This window comes from Mesoplodon mirus (genome assembly GCF_964341445.2).
Source record: "Mesoplodon mirus genome assembly, chromosome: 7".
NCBI classification, from domain to species: Eukaryota; Metazoa; Chordata; class Mammalia; order Artiodactyla; family Ziphiidae; genus Mesoplodon; species Mesoplodon mirus.
This window is the reverse complement of record NC_138983.1, coordinates 85,901,409-85,924,311: the sequence shown is the minus strand read 5'-3', so window position 1 is coordinate 85,924,311 and position 22,903 is coordinate 85,901,409. Positions and strand designations below refer to the sequence as shown.

Genomic DNA, 22,903 nt, shown 5'->3' with positions numbered 1-22,903 from the left:
AGCCTCTACCACATGTTAGGCCAGGAGACAGCTTCCTAGTTTGGCCCTATAATATCACTCGCTCCCTTTACTTGGAAAATTGCTAAATGCTGCTACTGGACAGACGCCCTGCTGCTAATACAGACTGACTCTCTAAGCCCCAGCCTACTGAGCTGTCCAACTATGAGATGAACTGTTATTTATTTATTATTATTTTTATTATTATCCTTATCATCCTCTAACATATTTTGAGGGCTTCCTGTGAACTGGGCCCTGCTGAAGCATTTTGTGTGCATTTTTATCATTTAATCTGCATGACAGCCCTAAACAGGGACTCTATTATTATCTCCATCTTAGAGATGAAGAAGCTGAGACTCAAAAGGTGAAGTGAGAGGACAGCATTACCTTGATACCAAACCCAGACAAAGACACTACAAGAAAACTACAGACCAATATCTCTTATGAACACTGATACCACAATCCTCAACAAAATAGGAGGAAACCGAATTCAACAGCACATTAAAAGGATCATACACTATGACCAAGTGGGATTTATTCTTGGAATGCAGACTTGATGGTTCAACATATGAAAATTAATCCACGTAATACATCACATTAACAGAAAGAAGGAAAAAAATGGTCATCTCGATTGATGTACAAAAAGCATTTGACAAAATGCAACACTCTTTCATGATAAAAGCACTCAACAAACAGGGAATAGAGGGAAATTACCTCAACATAATAAAGGTCAAATATGAAAGGCCCACAGTTAGCATCATACTCAAAGGTGAAAGACTGAAAGCTTTTCCTCTAATTTCAAGAATAAGATAAGGATACCTGCTCTTGCCACTTCTATTCAACAAAGTACTGGAAGTCCTAGCCAGAGCAATTAGGCAAGAAAAAGAAATAAAGGCATCCAAATTCGAAAGGAAGAAGTAAAATTATCTCTGTTCACAGGCAACATGATCTTACATGTACAAAATCCTAAAGAGTCCATGAAAAACCACAACCCTCTTAGAACTAAAAAATAACATTCACTAGCAAAATCGTAGGACACAAAATCAACACACAAACATCAGTTGTGTTTCTATATGCTCACAATGAACAATCTGAAAAGGAAGTTAAGAAAATAATTTCATTTATGATAGCATCAAAAAGAATAACATATTTTGGGATAAATTTAACCAAGGTGGTAAAAGATGTGTACACTGAAAACTACAAAGTGCTGCTGAAAGAAATTAAAGACACAAATAAATGGAAAGACACCCTGTATTCGTGGGTTGGAAGACTTAATATTGTGAAGATGTCATTACTACACAGCAGGATCTACAGATTCAAAATCCCAACAGCAGTTTTGGCAGAAATAGAAAAATCCATCCTAAAATTCATATGGAATCTCAGTGGGCCCCAAATAGCCAAAAGAATCTTGAGAAAGAAAAGCAAAGTTGGAGGTCTCACACTTTCTGATTTCAAAACTTACTGCATACAAAGGTACAGTAATCAAAACAGTGTGATACTGACATAAGGTCAGGCACATAGGCCAATAGAATAGAATAGAGAGCACAGAAATAAAACTTTGCATATATGGTCCAATGATTTTTGACAAGGGTGCCAAGATTATTCAATGGGGAAAGAACAGTATTTTCAACAAATGATGCTGGGAAAGACTGCAAAAGAATTAAGTTGAACTCTTACCTTACACCATGTATAAAAATTAACTCAAAGTGGATCAAAGACTTAAACAGAGTCTAAAACTATAAAACTTTTAGAGGAAAGCACAGGAGGAAAGCTTTATGACATTGGATTTGGCAATGCATTTTGGGATATGATACCAAAAGCATAGGCAGCAAAAGTAAAAATAGATAAATTCAACTATATCAAAAATTAAAACTTCTGTGAATCAAAGGACACAATAAACAGGGTGAAAGGCCATCTAGAGAATGGGAGAAAATAGTTGCAAATCACAAATCTGAAAAAGGGTTAATATGAAGAATATATAGAGAACTATAACTCAACAACAACAACAAAAAAGAACCCCCAAATAACTTGATCAAATATGGGCATAGAACTGGAATAGACATTTCTCCAAAGAAGATATATAAATGTCCAACAAGCATATAAAAAGATGCTCAACATTACTAGTCATTAGGGAAATGCAAATCAAAACCACAGTGAGATACCACCTCATACCCATTAGGATGGCTACTATCAAAAACAAACAAACAGCAACAGAAAATAACAAGTGTTGGCAAGGATGTAGAGTAGGGGAACACTTATGCACTGCTGAGAATGTAAAATGGTGCAGCTGATAGGAAAAACAGTAGAGCGGCTTCTCAAACAATTTAGAATAAAATTATCATATGATCCAGCAAGTCCACTTCTGGGTATATACCCCGAAGAATTGAAAGCAGGAACTTAAAGAGTTATTTGTACACTCATGTTTATAGTAGCATTATTCACAATTGCCAAAAGGTGGAAGCCACCCAAGTGCCCACTGACCGATGATTGGATAAGCAAAATGTGGTCCATCCATACAGTGGAATATTATTCAGTGTAGGAGGAAGGAAATTCTGACACATGCTACAACATGGATGAACCGTGAGGACATGATGTGAAATAAGTGTCACAAAAAAGCAAATTTTGTATGATTCCACTATGTGAGGTACATAAAGTAGTCAAGCTCATTGAAACAAAATAGAACGGGGGTTGCCAGGAGCTGGGGAAGGGGAAACGGGGAATTGTTGTTTAATGGGTACAGTTTCAGTTTTGCAAGATGAAAAATTCTGAGGCTGGTTGCACAACAATGTGAATAACTTACAACTACTGATCTGTACACTTAAAAGTGGTTAAGACGGTAAACTTTATAGGTATTTTACCACGATTTAAAAAATGGCTAAGATGAAGGGACTCACTCAACATCAGGATGCTGGCCCAGGGCAATGTCAGGGTTTGAACCCAAGTCTAATTCCAAAACTTGTACCTTTGATTTGTACCCTGTGATTTTCAGAGTAGAGAGTGATTTAATAATGAGAGAGGAGACAGGCAGGACCTAATATAGAAAACAAGTGCATTTTTTAAGGCTCCTGCATTGAAAATGTCTTTAAAAAGTATATAGTGAGTCCATAAAATATTGAGACGTTTAAACTTCTATTAACAATGACCATCTGCTCTGACGACCCCTGTGCTTTAAGGAAGCCTCCTCGGGAAGCTGACTTAGTTATGACATTGCCCTGAGGTTCACTGACATTGTCGCTGAGGTTCGACGTGTACCTGGAACCGTCCTTTGGAGCTAGGTTTCAACCTTGCATCACCTGGCACTGGGAAGCCCCATCTCAGACCATAACCTCCCACTCCCGGCCTTCCTTATCCTCTGTCTCGTCCTCTCCTTGAGTCACGTAGCCTTTGCTCCCTGTTTGCTCCCTATGGGTAATGCCCTACGCTCACCCAGCCTGGGCCCTGCTCAAGCTCACCAGCTCCTTCAAGTCCATCCCGGCCCCCAAACCCTCCTGCCACCCTCACACTTCTGTCCTGAGGCTGGCCCAGTGCCCTTTGGGCCCCCCAGCAAGCAGGTCCCTGCTCTCAGGCTTTTCATTCTACTTTGACAACAGCCTCCTAGGTCTTCACCTCCTGCACCTGCCAGCATTCTCCGTCTGCTTCTCCCGACCCTCCTCCATCCCTTTACACGGTGCCCTCTGCCCAGCAGGCCCACCTGTGCGGCTACATCCATGGGCTGATGGGCTCCTTGTCTCTGGTTTCTTGTTGGGTTTGGCCAATGGGGGGTTAGAGATCAGAGCAGGGAGGAGAGAGGTTGGGGTACTTACTCCCCTGGCTTCCTTTCTGTGGGGCCACACAGCTTCCCTCAGAGGGACTCTACCCAGCCCCCGGGGTCTCCGGGACCCAGGAAATGCCCCTGCCCCTCACCCCTCAGCTCTGGGGGTGGGAACAGTCCTCACTCATACTAGCTCTGGGCCCTGCACTATCCTTTGTGGTTTCTCTGAGCCCTGCCCACTCCCTATGGAGTCCCTTCAGGAAACTCCTCTCCATCACTCCACACCCCTGTGAATGTGCCTTTAGCTCCCTGCCAGGACCTGGACTTCCCAGGCATGGAGAAGCTCCTAGATGGGACCTTCAAGACTTCTCCTAGCTGCCAAGGGCCTCCGGGTGGTCCTGCCTTCATCCCACCCTGGTCTGGTCCCTCTCCTCAACCATCTCCTCTTCTGCATCCTCACCTTGACAGTATAACTTCCGTCTAACCTGTGAACGTGCTCACCACCCCCTCGGCCTGGAAACACCGCCCCTTCCCCCTTCCTTTCCTTTATTGTCAAATGGCTTCAAGAGGGTCCTCTCCCACTGGGTCCTCAACCCACTGCCATTGCCCTCGGGGGCCTCCTCGGGCTCTCGGCCTCCCTGTGACATGTGACACAGTTGTCAGAGAGAGGCACGTGGCCTGGTGGTTCAGGGGTTGGGGGAGCAGGGCAACGTGGTGGTTATTAGACTGGGCTCGAGTCCAGCTCTCCTACTTCCTAGCAGGGTGACCTTGGGCAAGTGATACTTCAGCTTCCTCATCTGTAAGGTAACAAAAGGACAGTCTTATAAGCTACTGCTGACGTATAAATGATATAATACATACTAAAGCACTTACAAGAGAACATAGGGCAAATGGGAAATGTTCTCTATTATGAGCAAGAGGATGGGCTCTGGAGTTAGAAAGCCTTGAGTTCAAGTCCCACCTCTGCTATCTTCCAGCTGTGCAGCCTGGGGCACGGTTCTTTGCTTCTCTTTGGTTGCTCCCTGAGCAGCAAAAATGAGTTTGATAAGCTGGGCTTCGTAGGATTGACAAAAGGTACTGCTTGGTGACATGTTCAAAGGAGTGGGATAACATTTTTGAAATTAACTTGTGTGTGTGTGTTTGTGTGTGTGTGTGTGTGTGTTTTATCTATTTCTTTTAACCTTTTGGTTCTAGGCTATCCCATCCCCCAGCCCCATCCCCCCACTGCCTCCAGAAAGGGATGTAGTGCAGAAATAGTAAAAAAAAAAAAAATGGGGTTTTCAAAAGAATAAGGATATGAGGAAACGGCCAGGCGCTGGTGAGACGACAGGTCTGGGATTGGAAGGAAAGAAGAAGCTTCTCTGCTTCCCCGTCAGCTGGATCCTTCCTCCCCGGTCTCCCCGGGAGAGCCCTGTGGACCGGCAAGGCCTCAGGAGAGGCTGGTCCTGAAATCAGACTGCCCGAGCGTGGTGCCCAGTGCCCCAGCCTCCCTCTGTGACCTCAGGCAGGATACTCAGCCTATCTGTGCCTCAACGCCCTCATCTGTAAAGTGGGGCAAACAACATTAACCTCCTAAGGATGAAATGAGTTAATACACTCGAGAGTGAAAAGAACAGTACCTGGCACAAAGCAAGCTGTCTCTGTGATGAATACCCTCAGCCTGGCAGCAGCTCTCTGGCTCCCTCACCTCTCTGACTGCTTCCAGGTCTCCACGCCGGGCTCCTCTCCCCTCAGATGTCCGTTTCCTCCGCACTCTGTCCATGGGCTGGGGCCACTGTGCCACCCCCTCGATTCGCAGGTGTGTATTTCCAACCCCTGGTTCATCTCCAGACCCCAAACTGCCTGGCTGCTTCCGGGATGTTGAGGTGCTCACTCAACCAGTCCTGCTTCCTCCCCTCTTGGTAACGGTATTATCACCTGCCAGCTCATCCAGCCATCTTTCTCCGTGGCCTGTGGCATTGATCCTACTGATTCTTCCAGAAAGCTCTCAGACCAGTCCCAAAGCAACGGTCCAGTCAGGTGGTAGTATTAATGTGGTGGGCAGAATTGTCTCCCAAAGATGCCCATGCCCTGATCCCCAGAACCTGGGAATATGCTCCATGACGTGGCCAAAGGGTCTGTGACGATGTCAAGGTTACTAATCAGTGCTCTTAAAAGAGGGAGACTAAGGACTTCCCTGGTGTTGCAGTGGTTAAGAATCCGCCTGCCAATGCAAGAGACACGGGTTCGAGCCCTGGTCCAGGAAGATCCCACATGCCATGGAGCAACGAAGCCCGTGTGCCACAACTACCGAGCCTGCGCTCCAGAGCCCACGAGCCACAACTACTGAGCCCACGTGCCACAACTACTGAATCCGCGTGCCTAGAGCCTGTGCTCCACAACAAGAGAAGCCACTGCAATGAGAAGCCCGTGCACCGCAACAAAGAGTAACCCTCGCTCGCTGCAACTAGAGAAAGCCTGTGCTCAGCAACGAAGACCAAACCCAGCCAAAAACTTTTTAAAAATTTTTTAAAAAGTGGGAGACTATCCTGGGTCATCCAGGTGGGACTAATTGAACTCCACCAGTCCTTATAAGCAGAGAACTTACTCTGGCTGGATTGGAGAGATAAGTGGTGTTTCTTGCTGGGCCCCCACTTAACAGCCCCAATGCTCCTCTTCCTGGGAAAGCACCAGGTCAACGTTTCCTCTTTACCCAAATCCCCCCCTAGATGGCACCACCTCAGTCTGTTGCATGAATGAGGATCACAAGAACATTCATCTCACATTTCACTGACAACCCCCATTCTCCATTCCACAGGGTGGAATTTCCCTAGCTTACTCAATTATCTTGTTATCTCAGTTAACTGAGAATTTCCAATTTAGATATTAGATGTTCCCAAAGCTAAATTTACACTCAAAAAGTGAAGCTTCTGTTTTTAGAAGCTTGAGTCAGCTCAGTCTGAAACTCAGCCCCACCTCCCCCGTCTAGCTGTGTGATTTGGGCCAGTTCCTTAACCTTTCTGAGTCCCATGTCCATGTCATCAAATGAGGATAATAATGATAATAGTAGTTCTCACCCGCACAGGATTTGTTTTGTGAATATAATTCTATAAATATATATACAGAACATACATAGATGATGTATAAAGCCATGTGAGATACAGTAAGTAGTCCAGAAATGTATGCTGTAGCTCTTTGTATTATGTATGCTATTCAAAAGATTATGATCTTTCTTTCATCTCACATCCATCAGAATGGCTAGTATATAAAAAAAAAGGGAAATAACAAGTGTTGGTTAGGACTCAGGGAAAGTGGAACCCTTGTGCCCTGTTGTGAGAATGTAACTTGATGCAGCCACTATGGAAAACAGCATGGCAGTTCCTCAAACAATTAAACATAAAATTATCATATGATCCAGCAAGTCTACTTTTGGGTATATATCCCAAAGAACTGAAAGCAGGGGCTTGAAGAGATATTTATACACCCATGTTCATAGCATTGTTTGCAACAGCCAAAAGGTGGAAACAACCCAAGTGTCCATCAGTAGATGAATGAATAAACAAAATGTGGTGAATCCACACAATGGAATATTATTCAGCCTTAAAAAAGGAAGGAAATTCGGACACATGCTACAGCATGGATGAACATGGACATTATACTCAGTGAAAGGATATTATACTCAGTGAAAGAAGCCAGTCATGAAAAGATAAATACTGTTATGATTCTACTTATATGAGATACCCAGAGTAGCCAAGGTCATAGAGACAGAAAGCAGAACGGTGGTTGCTGGGGGCTGGGATGGGGGGACAAGGGGAGTTGTTGTTTCATGGGTGCAGTTTCAGTTCTGCAAGATTCAAAGAGTTCTGGAGATGGATGGGGGTGATGGCTGCACAACAGTGTGAATATATTTAATGCCACTGAACTGCACACTTAATAAAAGTGGTTAAGATGGTAAATTTTATGTTATGCATATCTTACCACAATAAAAAAAATGAGAAAAATGAGATCACGATCTAGCCCTTTCCTCTGAACTTTTTCCTCTTGGAAGCCCTCCATCTGCTGGTGAGAAACTAGTCCCATCAATTGCTGTGCTGGGTACTGAGCAATGAAATCAGCCGCCAGTTCCCAAACAGGGGACAAAACAGTCCCTGAGGACTGGTGAGACCAGACAGGTGAACCCCCAGAGCAAGGAGCACTTGGGGAGAAGCCAGGGGTGAGGTGGGGGTGAGGGGGGAGGATGGGAGCACGACCCAGGCAGGAGGACAAGCGCGATGCAGATGGGGAGCCAGCAAGTGCACCCTCCCAGGCCTGTTTCATTCCGTGGATTTCCCCACAGAGAGTCCACCTGTCACCTTCTGTCTCAAAATGCAGGTGTTCGCTTAGAATAAGAGAAATGTGAGTTGAAATGACACAGGTACCATACTTCACCCCGTAGATCAGTGAAGATCCAATGGGGGGTCAGCACCCTAGGCTGGGGAGGGAGTGGGAGACGGGCGTCCACTGCTGGCAGGACAGCACATCCGGAAACCTCTGGTGGACAATTTGGCCATGCCCATCAGAGTTACAGCTGTATGTGTCCTTTGACAGAGCAGACATACCTGCACGTCCGTGAAATGATGCAAATAATAGGAGAATCCCAACAGCCTTGTTTAATAATAATAAACAAGATTATGGTGTAGGCTCTGGTTCTTTTCTGAGAGGGAGCCCAGAACTGGCAGGGGCCAGGAAAAGGGACGAGAGTCATCCGGCTGGATGGGATCTGGGGTGTGTGTATGAGATCAGTCTGGCTTCACGACCCTCAGATCCCACGCTAGAAGGGCTGACACAGGCTGGAGAGATGGCTCCACCCATGAGAAAGGAGATGGCTGGCAGGACACTGATCACCGAGGGTGAGGGGTGGACACCAGCATTTCATCCCCCTGTCATGTCTGTTCTTTCTTTTTCTCTTCCATCTCCACCCTCGTAGCTGCAGCCCTGCACTGACTTGGGCTGTCCTAGAGCTCAGTCTTCTAGGGATCCTGGGACTTCCCCAGGGTGGGACTGGGGGAGTCCCTGGGGAGGGGTAGGGTCAGTCAGCCCTTCATTGTTTACCCTTCGCTTCTCTTTTCCTCAAAACAAAGTTTATTGAAAGAATACACACACACACACACACACACACACACACACACACAAGCAGGAGTTCTGCTGATCAAGAACGGAGAGGGAGGGAGCACTGATGGTGGGGTTCTCAAAGTGTGGTCCTGGAGCCAACTCCAGGGGACTCCATTCCCCCCACCTGAACCTGGGGAGCATATAAATGTGAAGATTCCTGGGCCTTACCCCAAACCCACTGGGTCAGAATGACTAGGAGTTCATGTTGAACAACCACTCTTAAACATGTGGAAAATCCAACAACCACTGGCTTTGGTGTTTCTTCATTCTGGAAGAACTGAGTCCCTTTCTCAGCACAGTTTAAATAACAGCCACATCCAACTCTAAAGATTACAGTTTACAAGGCACATCAAATCATATAAATTATAACTTGCAAGGTTTAGCTGTGAAATGAGCAAGGCTGAGGCTTTTGAGCCATGTAAAATGGGAGAGGGGAGATTGTGAATAGAGCTCCTGATGGCTCGCCTGCACACAGCAGCCGGGATGTTCACTGGCAGGTCTCCCCCTTGTTTACAATCCTTCAAGCCTTCTTCCCACTGCTTTTCAGATAAAGATCAAAACCCTTATGGTGACATGAAGGAGGCCGACTTGTCCCTTAGCCCTCCTCCTTCCCACTGTGACTTCTGGACGCCCTGGTTTTCTCTCAGTCCCTTGGGTTCACAATATGCTCTTCCACCCCAGGGCCCTTGCACATGCCATTCCCTTCTCCTTTTGTCTAGTTAAGTCCTCCTTGTCTTCCATATTCCTTTCCTTTCCAGCCCCAATGTTGGAATGGAATTAGTCACACCTTTGTGGGATCATTTGACTTATTTCTCTCTCTCCTGGCAGCTTCCTGATGGCAGGGACCATGTCCAGTTCTGACATCACTGTACCCCTAGACTAGGCTCGGTGCTGAGGCTCTGGGTAAATACTGTGCAATGAATGAGTGATAGCAACAGTTATCACTGTTGACTATAAACAGTTCTCACTAGCCTGGCTATAAACAGGCTTCCTATTGCCTTAGGGAACCAAACTCCTTACAGGATATAGAAAAAAGTCTGGAGGGTAAAACCCTGCAAATATCAATATTGATTTTTCCCTGAGCCAAATGATTACAAGTGACTTTTATTTTCTTCCTTATATTTTCCTTTCTCCCAATTTTTAAAAACAAGAAGCATATAACTACCTTCCATTATCGGAAAGAGTAAATGATGTCAAAATACTACGATACCAATAGTCAAAACAACATGTCAGCCTTGCTGATGAGTAGAAATCTTTAGAAGCATGACTGCCTATTCTTTAGGATTGATCCAAGCAAATAAAACAATCTTTTTTATTTGCTAGATGTAACCTCTGGGTAAATGCAATGATGACTTTTTAGTAATATAAATCCCTGAATTTTTTTTTTTTTTTTTTTTTTTTTCGGTACGCGGGCCTCTCACTGTTGTGGCCTCTCCCGTTGCAGAGCTCAGGCTCCGGACACGCTGGCTCAGCGGCCATGGCTCATGGGCCCAGCCGCTCCGCGGCATGTGGGATATTCCCGGACCGGGCACGAACCCACGTCCCTTGCATCGGCAGGCGGACTCTCAACCACTTCGCCACCAGGGAAGCCTAGTGACGTATTTCTTAAGCTAAGTCCGAGGAGCAGTAAGCAGTGAATTATTTATATACAATGAATGCAACTCAATTTCTGTCTAGTTAATAACTGTCCTCATTAGTTCCCTTTTCCAAATGGCTTATTAATGTCAGTGGATCCTCATCTCAACCCTGTGCACCTCTGAGGATTCTTCTCAGTCTCTGTTTTATGAGACCATAATAATGATCATTGTGTCATTCACTGAGCACCACATGCCAGGCTCTTTATATGCATTTCTCACTTAATCCTCAGAATAACCCTGTGAGGTAAGAGGTTTACAGACAGGGAAAAGGAGCTCAGAGTGATTAAGTAATTTGGTTGAAGTCACTCAGCCACAAAGTAGCCTAATGAGATTCAAACCCAGGTCTGTCTATCTCCAAAGCCTGTGCTTTTAAAAATTACTACAGTTTTCTAATATCATCGGCCGGTTCAAAACAGAGATCTCTGTCTCTACTTTAGCCAGACAGGAAATAAAACTACCCCAAATCTATGCCTTGTTAGGATAAAGAAGAAACTACAGTTCTTCTTCTTCTTCTTTTTCCTCCCACTTTGCACACTGAACAGATGTTCTGTGTCCTTGAAGGGAGACCATATCATGGAGGAGAATCTCACGGGGAGGTTCATGGAGTTATCTTTAAACCTGTTGCGTTTACAATAAACATTCTCAGAAAACTAGGAATAAAGGGGGAAATTTCTCACTTGGTAAGAACATGTATAAATACCCTACAGCTAACCTCGTACTTAACGGTTAAAGACTGACTTTTTTCCCCTAAGGTCAGGAACAAGTGAATATAAGGATTTATACACTGCTCTTGTTCAGCAGAGTCCTGGAAGTCTTAACCAGGGAAATAAAGCAAGGAAAAGAAGATTCAAGGCATTCACATCTCCTTTTCTGAAAGGAGAAATAAAATTGTTCTTATTTGCAGATGACATGATTGTTTATGTATAAAATCCCAAGAAATCTACAAAAGCCCTTATATAAGAAAGTGCAGTTAAGGTTCCAAGATACCAAGAAGCATACAAAAATCAACTGTATTTCTATATACTGTCAATTAACATGTGGACACCAAAATTAAAAATATAATACCATTTACAATCACTCAAAAAAAAAAAAAGAGAGATATACTTAAGTGTAAATCTAACAAAACATGTTCAGGACTGGTATGCTGAAAACTACAAAACACTCATGAGAGACACTGAATAAATGGAGAAATATACCATGATCATGAATTGGAAGACAATGTAGGTGTATATCAATTATTCTCACATTGTTATATACGATTAAACACAATTCCAATCAAAATTACAGCATGATATTTTGTATATACAGACAGGCTTACACTAAAATGTAAATGGAAAGGCAAAGGAACTAGAATAGGTTAAAAATTTTTTTTAAAGAAAAGTGGGAGGAATCACTCTACCTGATTTAAGACTTACATAGCGACAGTAATCAAGGCTATCTCATAATGGTAGATCCATTATGACAAATAGATCCATGAAACATAATAGGGAACTAAGAAGTAGCCCCCATAGAAAGTATGGCCAGATTATTTTTGACAAACTTGCAAAAGCAATTCAATGGAGAAAGGATAGTCTTTTCAACAAATGGTTCTGGAACAACTAAATATCCACATGGAAGAAAAATGAACTTTGACCTAAATCTCACATCATAAACGACAGTGAACCCAAAATGGTTCATAGATTTAAACATAAAACTATAAAACACTTAGAAGAAAACATAAGAGAAAATCCTCAGGGCCAGGGACCTTGTGGCATGTTCTTAGACATGACACTAAAAGCATGATCTATAAAAGAAAAAATAACTACCTGGACTTCATCAAAAGTTAAAGCTTTTGCTCTGTGAAATACTCTGCTAAGAGAATGAAAAGACAAGCTACGGATGGGAGAAAATATTTGCAAACCATCTATCTGACAAGGGACTCATATCTAAAATACATAAAGAATTCTCAAAACTCAATGGTAAAAAAATTAACAATTCGATTAGAGACACTTAAAAGATATGAAGAGATATTTCACTGAAGAGGATATGCAGAAGGCAAACACGTACATGAAAAGACATTTAACATCACTATCGATTTGGGAAATGCAAGTTAAGACTATGATGAGATACCAGTAACTAAAACAGCTAAAATGAAAAACAGTGTTTATGCTAATTGCTGGTGAGGATGTGTCTCATACATTGCTGGTGGAAATGAAAAATGGTACAGCCATGCTGGATAAGCCTGGCAGTTTCTTTACAAACCGAATCTATATAAACACATATGTTAATCCATGCAATCATACTCCTGAGCATTTATCACAGAGAAATAAAAACTTATGTTCACACAAAAACCTGTATACAAATGTTTATAGTACATTTATTTGTAATAGCCCCAAATGGAAACAAAATGTCCTTCAAAAAGTGAATGGTTAAACATAGGTGATACGTCCATACCGTGGACTATTACTCAGCAATAAAAGAACAAGCTAATAACCTAAATGGATGTCAAGGGCATTACAATGACTAAAAAAAAAAAAAAAAACAATCGCAAAGGTCATAGATAAATGATGAAAATTATAGAGACGGAGAACAGATTAGTGCTTTTCGGAGCGTGGGGACGATGGTGGGAGGAGGAATTGTGACTATAAAAGGAGCATCACAAGGGACATCTCTGATGATGGAATACTCCTATATCCTGAGGGCCACACCCAAATCCACACGTGGTAAAATGGCACAGGACTCCACACATGCTTCGTGCCATTCTCTCTACCATTTGTGCATCTATAATTATTTCAAAATAAAGTTTAAAAAACTCTGTTGAGTGAAGTCTGACAGTGGTCTGCCTTTCACAGTCCTAAAGGGATTCCATTGCATTTCTCTTTCTGCTTCAATATTTTAATCCCTTTCAAAATGTTAAAAGGCTCAAAGCCACTGTTTTTATAATTCCTTACTTACAATTTCTTCCAACTTCCTTGGCTGTCAATGAGCTGGGACTGTGGACCAAGCCACAGCTAATTCAGAGAATGGAATGAAATGAAGTGAGAGAGCGCTGAGGCCACGCCCAGGGCTTACCCTGATTTACTACTTGGAGGTACGGGGGCGGGGGAGGCCTCTGAGGGGCCCGTAGTCTCCAGAAGCTCTGGAAAGGGCGAGAGGCCATTGCTCAAGCTGGGCCCTTCAGGTGGCCGTGGCTGCCAGACGCGGAGCAGGTGAAGGTCAAGCATCAGCTCTACGCCCACCTTCCAAACCGCGCCATCAGGGTGGGACACTGCACACACAGTCAGCAAAGGACACAGGGCCCATCGCACTTTGCACTGTGCTCATTCTTACCACATGTGCCAGGGAGACCCAGCACATGCCGGGATTGGTTATTGGTGGCACACCGAGGAAGGCTGGGACTGTTAGCCAGAGGCTGTGCTTTACAAGAGACTGGAGTCCACAGAACAGTAAAGACTTTTGGTGGTGTGAGGGGTAGGGAGGGTCGGGGACTGGCTAGGAAGAGGTCTTACCTCTAAAACAAGGTCTGAATTTTCATGCCTTCCAATCGTAGTGCTTTTATTCAGGACAAAATAGCCTTCTGCACTCTTTAGATAGGCTTTCATATTCTCTGCTTTCCCTATAAAAGGTTTTCAGAAAACAATTTTGTTAGAAAAATACAGTCCTCTAATTATTCAATGTCATATTTAGAATGAATGGAATACACCATAATGTCCACAGGAGAAGTCAGCAGAGGTAGGAGTGGATAGCTGGATTTAACAATGATCACAATGATAATTCCACACATTTTTAAGACTGTCCTTTTAACAGTGATATCCGGCATAGATGAGCTTGCTTCTGATCACAAGAGGACATCCTTTATGTAATTCAGAGCACAAACAAGCAATAGCAAAAAACAAAACAAAACAAAAAAAACAAATCTGAATTCCACTGATAACCACTCTCCACCTCCCATTAAGCTTAGTTTGGGGTTAGTTATCTGACAGAATCAAGTACTCAGTATTACTAACCCACCACTTACTAGCTCTGTGACTCTGGGTGATTTACTTATTCTCTCTCTATGCCTCTGTTTCCTCATCTGTAAAATGGGGCTAATAATACTCTGTATCCCAAAGAGTTTTGTGAGGATTAAATGTGAAGCATCTAGAATGGTGATTGCTACACTAAACACCCATTTGTCCTACTGTGATTGTGACTGTTATTAATCTTGGGCTTCTGAACTTTGACTCAAGAAACCCCAACTTCTACAGAGCTTCTTAAAGTGTGGAAGAGTCAGTCATCAAGGAAATGGGCATTAGAAGATACTTTCTTTTTAAGTCACCGCATTCCTTCATATATTTAGGTTGAAAAGAAATGATTTCCAAAGACAAAATATCAAGATTATAGCTTGGCTGTACGGTCAAGACTCTGTACGTATCTTTTCCTGGCATTTTATTAGGAAAATGTCAAACACACAGAAAAGTTGAAAGAAGTGGATGGTGAACTTCTATAGAACCACCACCCAGATTCTACAATCAACATTTTGCTCTATTTGCTTTATCACATATCTACCCATCTATATATTTTATATTTTAATGCATTTCAAAGTAAATCCTATACATGGTTTTAAAATTTATTTATTAATTTTTGGCTGTGTTGGGTCTTCGTTTCTGCGCGAGGGCTTTCCCTAGGTGTGGCAAGCGGGGGCCACTCTTCATCGCGGTGCGCGGGCCTCTCACTATCGCGGCCTCTCTTGTTGTGGAGCACAGGCTCCAGATGCGCAGGCTGAGTAGTTGTGGCTCGCGGGCCTAGTTGCTCCGTGGCACGTGGGATCTTCCCAGACCTGGGCTCGAACCCATGTGCCCTGTATTAGCAGGCAGATTCTCAACCACTGCGCCACCAGGGAAGCCCTATACATGTTTTTTATTATTTATTTATTTATTTATTTATTTATTTTAATTTTTTTTTTTTTTTTTTTGCGTTACGCGGGCCTCTCACTGTTGTGGCCTCTCCCGTTGCGGAGCACAGGCTCCGGACGCACAGGCTCAGAGGCCATGGCTCACGGGCCCAGCCGCTCCGCAGCATGTGGGATCCTCCAAGACCGGGGCATGAACCCGTGTCCCCTGCATCGGCAGGCAGACTCTCAACCACTGTGCCACCAGGGAAGCCCATATATACATGTGTTTTAAAACATAAAAATTTCAGTGACTTCAGCTGGTTCCAAGATGTTGATGATAATTCACATGATATTTGAATTCTGATCCATCTCAGTGCCATGTCAAAGATAGCCTCCTTTCTTTTTTTTCCTTTTTTTTTTTTTTGGCTGTGTGGGGTCTTCGTTGCTGCATGCGGGCTTTCTCTAGTTGCGGCGAGCGGAGGCTACTCTTCCTCACGGTGCGCAGGCTTCTCACTGCGGTGGCTTCTCCTGCTGTGGAGCATGGGCTCTAGGTGTGCAGGCTTCAGTAGTTGGAGCACGTGGGCTCAGTAGTTGCGGCACACGGGGCCTAGTTGTGGCTCGCGGGCTCTAGAGTGCAGGCTCAGTAGTTGTGGTGCACTGGCTTAGTTGCTCCGAGGCACGTGGGATCTTCCTGGACCAGGGCTCGAACCCGTGTCCCCTGCATTGGCAGGCGGATTCTTAACCGCTGAGCCACCAAGAAAGTCCCCAAAGTCTCTTTTCAACTGAAAGGTCACTGAAGTGTGAAGTTGTTAGACTGTGGATAAAAACAAAAATCATCTAGGTGTGACCGTAGAGGGTCTCTGGTCTGGCTCTGCTTTCCATCAACATCTCCATCATCATTCCATCACTGAATCCCTACTAAGTGCCAGGCACTGGGCTATCCTTTTACACACATGGCCTCTTTTCATCCTCAGAACCACCCTGCGAGGCAGGTGTCAGTATTGTCCCGCTTTACAAATGAGGAAACTGAGACTCAGAGAAGTTAAGGTCACACAATAGTAAGTGTGTGACAACTCTGAGCCTTTGCATGTAACCAGTGTACAAACCTCCATTGCTGCTGGTGGGGCAGAGTAGGGGTGGGGGAATTGCACTGTCTGCTGACACTTGGGACATGTAGTAAAAGAAAGTCCTTGAAACCAGCATTCTATCCTCTGAAAGGAAGACGAGACCCTACCTGGGGGTAAGAGAAATAAAAATAAGCAGGATAGTTTATATTTGTAAACTTTGAGGCCTGTGGATGTCCCACAAATATTGATGCTTTCAGATAATGAGAAATACATTTGATTAAGTTCGCTGTCATGTATACAGGGGAAAAGACATTTCCTCTTCCCAAAGAACCATGCTCTGCTGCCTTCAGTTATTAATCTTCAATTGCAGAGGACCATGTTAGCACGCAACACATTCAAGTCTAATTAAGCTAAAATGGAAACTTCCAAGAAATGTCTCTTCTGCAGGAAAACCACAGGAAACGCCACTAATCGAAAACTTAAACTTGGATCATGTGCATATTTGTTTTTTAGCTCTCACCCCAGACGTCCCCAAGGCTGGGGTCTTCTCTCTGCTCAGACGTCCCCCCTCGGGGCAACCACCTGACTGACCACTCTGGCTAAAGGCACCCTCAGTCATGTTATTCCCCTGCTAGTTTTCCCCTGCTGTGTTTCCTTCCTTGTACTTATCATTCTCTGACATGTTCTTGTTCCTTTCTTTAGTTATGCTTGCTGTTGGTTTCTCTTTCACTAACATATATGTTCCTGGAAAACCAGGACTGTGTTCATTTTGTTCAGAAGCAATTCTTCATGGGTATGTTGTGTTTGTACCCATCTTCAGAGCAAAGGCATTGAAAGATTTTGTCCTGCACTCACTTTCCGAGGATGCTTGTATGGCAAACAGCCTGGGAGGATAGAGGTAATGTTTCTAATAAAGATAACGGCTCCTTCTGGGGCAAAAGTTGGGCAAGTTTGCTTGCAGCCCCTTTCAAAGATTGCAGTTTCCTGAGTTTGGAGTTCCTTACCTGGGACACAGACCCACTGTGCGCACAGCATCCACACTGGCTGCTCTGCACCACCCCGAGGGACTTTCAGGGCAACAGGAACCAATGTGCATATGCAGCTCTGCTGCCTGTTATGTCGGCTGTGCTGTGAGTCATCAAGTTCTTTGTTTCTGGCCCAGGAGTCTCTTGTCTTCTGCCAGGAACTATAAGCTGGGCAGGCTAACTTACTAACTTTCAAACAGGGTCAAATGTCAGACCCTTTGCAGTTCCTGCCAGTTCTGTGCATTACCCCTTCTCCAGGGCAGGGGGCGGCGGGGGGCAGAACCTGACACATAGTAGGTGCTTGGGAAACACTTGCTGAGTGAATGAAAATACAAAGGACACCTCAAAGCAAGTCAGTACAGCCAGCTGGCTAGGAAGCTTTGATAGTAACTACCTTTCATTTTTCCTGTCAGTATCTAGCTTAGATGACTCCTTGGAAAACCTAAATTCTATCTCTTTAGCTTTTGGATTGGACAATATTTCTCCACCTTAATTTTGCCCTGTGCATCACTTCCTTGCATGAAAACACTGTCAAAGTAATTTGAATGTGTGGAGCTCTGTGAATTCGTTCTTACTCAGCGCCATGGAGCACCATCCACAGGAAAGAGCAAAAGGGCTTCAGTCATCTGCGTTCCCCCGACCACTTTGGATGGCTCAGAATTGGGCTATAGGAGCAAACTTTCTTTTGAGGTTTACAGTGGCCTCAAAGTTCCTTAAAGAAGGGGAGTTCAGGTAAGGGGCGGGTGTGTGTGTGTGTGTGTGTCTGACCATTGGGTGGGTGTTCTCCATAAATCATGGGAAACAGGGGTTCCTCTCTTAATCCCAGCTATACCCACAGGACATCCAAGAGCTGGTGCCCAGGAGAGGCTTAAAGCTCCGTGCCGCCTCCCTTGGGGGGCGAGGTAGGGGCTGCACTTAGGAAGGAACGGCTGGTGTTGGGGAACTTTTTCTGGGGTGCTCCTGGCGATCCGAGCCTGAATCAGAGAGTTCGGACTCGGCTGGCGCCGGGTCCCCTGCCTACCCCAACGCCCTTGACCTCGCAGGGCTGGCCTCCTCCGGCCCAGGTTTCCGCCCGCCGGCTCCTCGCGCGCCGCTCTCACCTGGCCAGAGGAAGAAGCCCACGCCTCGTCCTCCGCCGAGAGCCCTGACCTCCGCTCTGCCGCCCTCCCGCGGAGTCTCCGGGCGAAGGCCCGCAGCCCGCGCGCCCGCCCGGCCTTTTTACAAACGTCGCCACGGCAACGCCATTCTGACGGCCGAGCTGGGAAGGGGCGTGGCGTGCGCGGCGCCCGAGGATGAGGGGGAGGTGCGCTGGGAGCACCCGGCCAATTACAGCCCGCTGCAGCGCTGCGAGCCCTCCCCGACCTGCCCGCTAGAGGATGGAGAAACAGGCTCAGTGTTCACAGAAGTAGCTCCAAGTCTTACAGCGGGGAAGGAGCAGACTCAAGAATCCTTCCTACTGACCTTAGCTCTAGGTTCGGTGCGTTGAGGAGGGGGTGGTCAGGCGTGGGAGGGTAATGGAGCTGAGCCACGAGAAGCTTGGAGGTTAGTACCCCCCCGTCCCACCCGAAACTCTATTTCGCTCTGTTGTGGAGGAGAAAATAGAGTAAGCTGGGGGGGACCATCACTTCTGGGGGTGGGGGTGGAGATGGGAGATGGGTGGGGTGGAAGGAACACTTCTGAAAGAATGGAAGATTCTCCCACGTGCTAGGAAAAGGGTATTTACAAGCCCACAGCCTTACTGTTCCTGTCCTTCCCTGTCAAAACTCGCGTTTATTCATTCATGTGTTCTTTACTTCTACAAACATCACCTGAGTCCCTACAAGGTCAGACGGTGGCCCCAGTGTTGACCTGGATCAGATCCTTAAGAAACCCCCCCGCACTCCCCATGGGCACGGGGCTGGGGGGATGGAGCGTGTGGAGAAGACATGCAAATGCCAACTATCTCCCCTCACCCCATGACACCTTTTTCAAATCAGCCCCTTCTGTCTGGGAGCAGAACAGCCCTGCTGACTACCTACAGAATGCCTCATTTCCCTGGCAGGAAATGACGGACAAGGTGCCCCAAGACAAACTCAAAATATTCATCTGAGAAAGATGAAAGATGGCAGACTCCACTCTAGTCAATTAGAAGAAGATATAAGAGAGAAAAATCATGGAAATCGATATGGGATGGAATATATGGTAAAGATGCTCCCACATGCCTAGAGGCTCTTGGAAATGCACATTCCCTGGCACAGACCTCAGAGATTCTGATTAAGCAGCTCTGGAGCATGGTCCAGGAATGAATTTGTTGCATTCTTGCAAATTCCTTGTGCATTTGTTAAAAGCTTGGCAAAACCTCAGGACTTATTCAAACCTGCAGTTGAATCGCAGAGCCCTCCCAGCACTTGTGCCTAGAAATATTTTCCAGGCCCTCAGTCAGCCTGGAAGGTTCTGCCTGGGTTAGTTCCCTTCGACCAGAAAGACCTTAGGAATGTATGAGGAGTGACCACAGAGGCCGGGGCCCTGAGTGGTAACTTCAGAGGAACAGAGAGGGTCAGGCTCAACTCTCCAGGCACATTTCTGCCTCAGGGCCTTTGCAGTTAATGTTTCTTCTCCCTACAGGGCAATTCCCCCAGGGATCTCCTTCAGCTCCTTTAGATTTTTACTCAAGTATCACCCTATTTAAAAGGGTCTTGGAATTCCCTGGCAATCCAGTGTTTAGGACTCAGTGCTTTCACTGCCCGGTTCGATCCCTGGTCGATCCTGCAAGCCCCATGATGCCACCCAAAAAAACAAAACAAAACAAAAAACACCTCCCCAAAAACATGAATAACAAAACAAACACCTCACTCTATTGCTCTTCCCTTCATCTTACCACTCCTCTAACATGCTATTTATTTAGTTTTCTTCTCTTATTTGTTGTCAGTCTCCCCACTCCCAACTCCCCCCTGCCCCCAACTTAAGCTCCATGAGGGCAGGGATTTTTTTCTCTTTTGTTCACTGCTGTATCACCAGTACCTAGAACAGTGCCTGAATGAACGAATGAGTGAATGAACTGGGGCAGCCCTTGCCACCTGCCCACAGCCTTGCCTCCTACTCTTGAGCTGCTGAGCTGAACTGTCCTTACCCCAGGACCTAGGCTTCTGTAGCCTTGGCCCTCCCCAGCCCCACCCCCATCTCCATGCTTGTCTTCAGTCTCATCAACATGAGCACAGAACAGCAACCCTGCTCACTGCCAGCCAGACCCTATGGAGCCCATTCAGGCCAGCCTGGAGCCGGAGCCGCTCATGGCCCCCTGATAGGCTTGGGAGAGCATATGTTGCCATTAGTCCATCTCTCGATGAGGAAATACTAAACGCAGAACAAAGCTGACATTCAGGCTCACTGGAGCAGAAATTGCCAAATCTTGATTGGATCCTGCCGCTCCCCACAGGATACCACAGTCATCTCAAAGGGTGTGTGAAAGTCTAAAAACCCAGTTCCATGTCATCCACTTAAATTTCAAAAACAGAAACTAAAATACCCCAATAACTCATGGCTTTATCATAGCATGTCCTGGGCTGAGTGAGAGTTGTACTTTGCAATGATAGGGTGATCAAAATACTGCACCTGGGGAATTCCCTGGCGGTCCACTGGTTCGGACTTGGTGCTTTCACTGCCATGGCCCGGGTTCAATCCCTGGTGGGGAAATTAAGATCCCGCAAGCCACACGGCATGGCCAAAAAAAAAAAAAGAGGTTTCTAGCTTATATGGGCTCCTTGGTGATGCCTGTAATCAATCAATCTTATTGAGCTCTGGGTGGCTACCAAGGCTGTACTGTATCTCAATCAACATCAGGATGCTGGTGTCTGAAAGGCCTGGGTCCATGTCCCAGCTTTGTCATTCCCAGCTGTCCTCCTAATACTGGAGCGAGTGATGTTAACTCCGGGCTTTCCACCCGCAGGGCACTGTCCCAGTCCTTCCTGTGGATCATCTCATTTAATCCTCACCATAACCTGGGGCAGTAGGTGTGTATGAAACACCTGGAACAGGGAGCTCTGCAGAGAAATGCTCAAAAATGTCGTGATGGGTATTATTTCTATCACATCACTCCCACTTGAACAGGAAAATAAGGCTCAAGAGACATGGAGGTATGTGACCAAGGTGACACAGCCAGAAAAGGATTTGAATCTAGATGACTGTGATGGGAAGGTATTTTCCCCGGGGACCACAGGTGACAGGTGTCACAGCCACGAGACACCCATGCTCACCACCTGCTTTCCCTCAGCCCTGAACAATCTGGGCTTCTGGCTGTCCTGAAGTTTGGGCAGTGCCTGCAGCAAGAGGGGGAGGGAGCTGAGGCCAAGAGGGCGTAGCTGGGGCTTGCCAGGGACCTCTCCTGCCACCCACTGGGCTTCTTTCCTGCAGGACCTCTGCCCCATAAAATCTCATTGGGCCACAGTTACCTTCCCTGGGCTGTCCTTGACTGGGAGAGCCCATCCACTGTGCCCCCTCCTGAGATCTGCTTGTTGTCCCCTGCATTCCAACAAGAAATGAATGCTGGCCTCCTGCCTGGAAGAGGTAGGGAGCTTGCCCAGCCTTTAAGGGGTAAGAGAGAGCCAGGGAAAGAGCTGGAACAGGAGAAAGGGAGTGTAAAAGAGAGAGAGAGCTCTCGAAGATCAGGAAGTAGCTAAGCTGTTGAGTAGGTGTCAGATGGGAGAGCAAAGGGCCATTGGAGGCTCCACAGTCCATTCATAACCTGACGCTATGGGCTAAGGAAATGCAGGTTTTTATACACACACACACACACAGGTTCACAAAAATAAATTCAAACCACAAAATCACAGCTGGTCACTGAGGCCTTCTGCAGCCGTGCTCACCCCCTTCCCCTGTCAGAAAATGAGAAATCACCCAGGTGTTTTCTCAGATAGAGACAAGGCTGGTTGGGACATTCATCTCTTGCAAATCAGAGCTTTGCCGGGGGCTTCCCTGGTGGCACAGTGGTTGAGAATCTGCCTGCCAATGCAGGGGACGTGGGTTCGAGCCCTTGTCCGGGAGGATCCCACATGCCGCGGAGCATCTAGGCCCGTGAGCCACAACTACTGAGCCTGCGCGTCTGGAGCTTGTGCTCTGCAACAAGAGAGGCCGCGATAGTGAGAGGCCTCTGCACCGTGATGAAGAGTGACCCCCGCTTGCCACAACTGGAGAAAGCCCTCGCACAGAAACGAAGACCCAACACAGCCAAAAATAAATTAATTAATTAATTTTAAAAAATTAAAACAAAAACAAAAAACTACTCTCTCTAAAAAACAAACAACAACACAGAAAAAAAGCTTTGCCAGGGAGGTCAGTCTGTATGTTCTGTTTGAAAGCTGCAGATGAAGGGTGCTGATCCCACCTCTGATCGGCCTGGTTTCGTTTGTTTGTTTGTTTTATTCTGTCTGTACCTCACTTCTCTCACCTGTAAAATGGAGGTAATAACA

General features: G+C 45.8%; 2 protein-coding genes across 2 annotated transcripts in view; both read right to left on the bottom strand.

Moving 5' to 3' along the window:
* The window catches only part of LOC309808030 (forkhead-associated domain-containing protein 1-like), a gene marked incomplete at its 5' end in the record, with an annotated part of 92,027 nt that extends 77,931 nt beyond the window's left edge, over positions 1-14,096 (bottom strand). Inside the window, one exon of the mRNA XM_082628042.1 lies at positions 14,004-14,096. Coding sequence (XP_082484168.1) covers positions 14,004-14,096 — 93 coding nt within the window. The remainder of the gene's footprint in view (positions 1-14,003) is intronic.
* LOC309808843 (forkhead-associated domain-containing protein 1-like) overlaps positions 1-22,903 on the bottom strand; it is a gene marked incomplete at its 5' end in the record, with an annotated part of 203,913 nt that overhangs the window by 90,877 nt on the left and 90,133 nt on the right. The window lies entirely within an intron of this gene.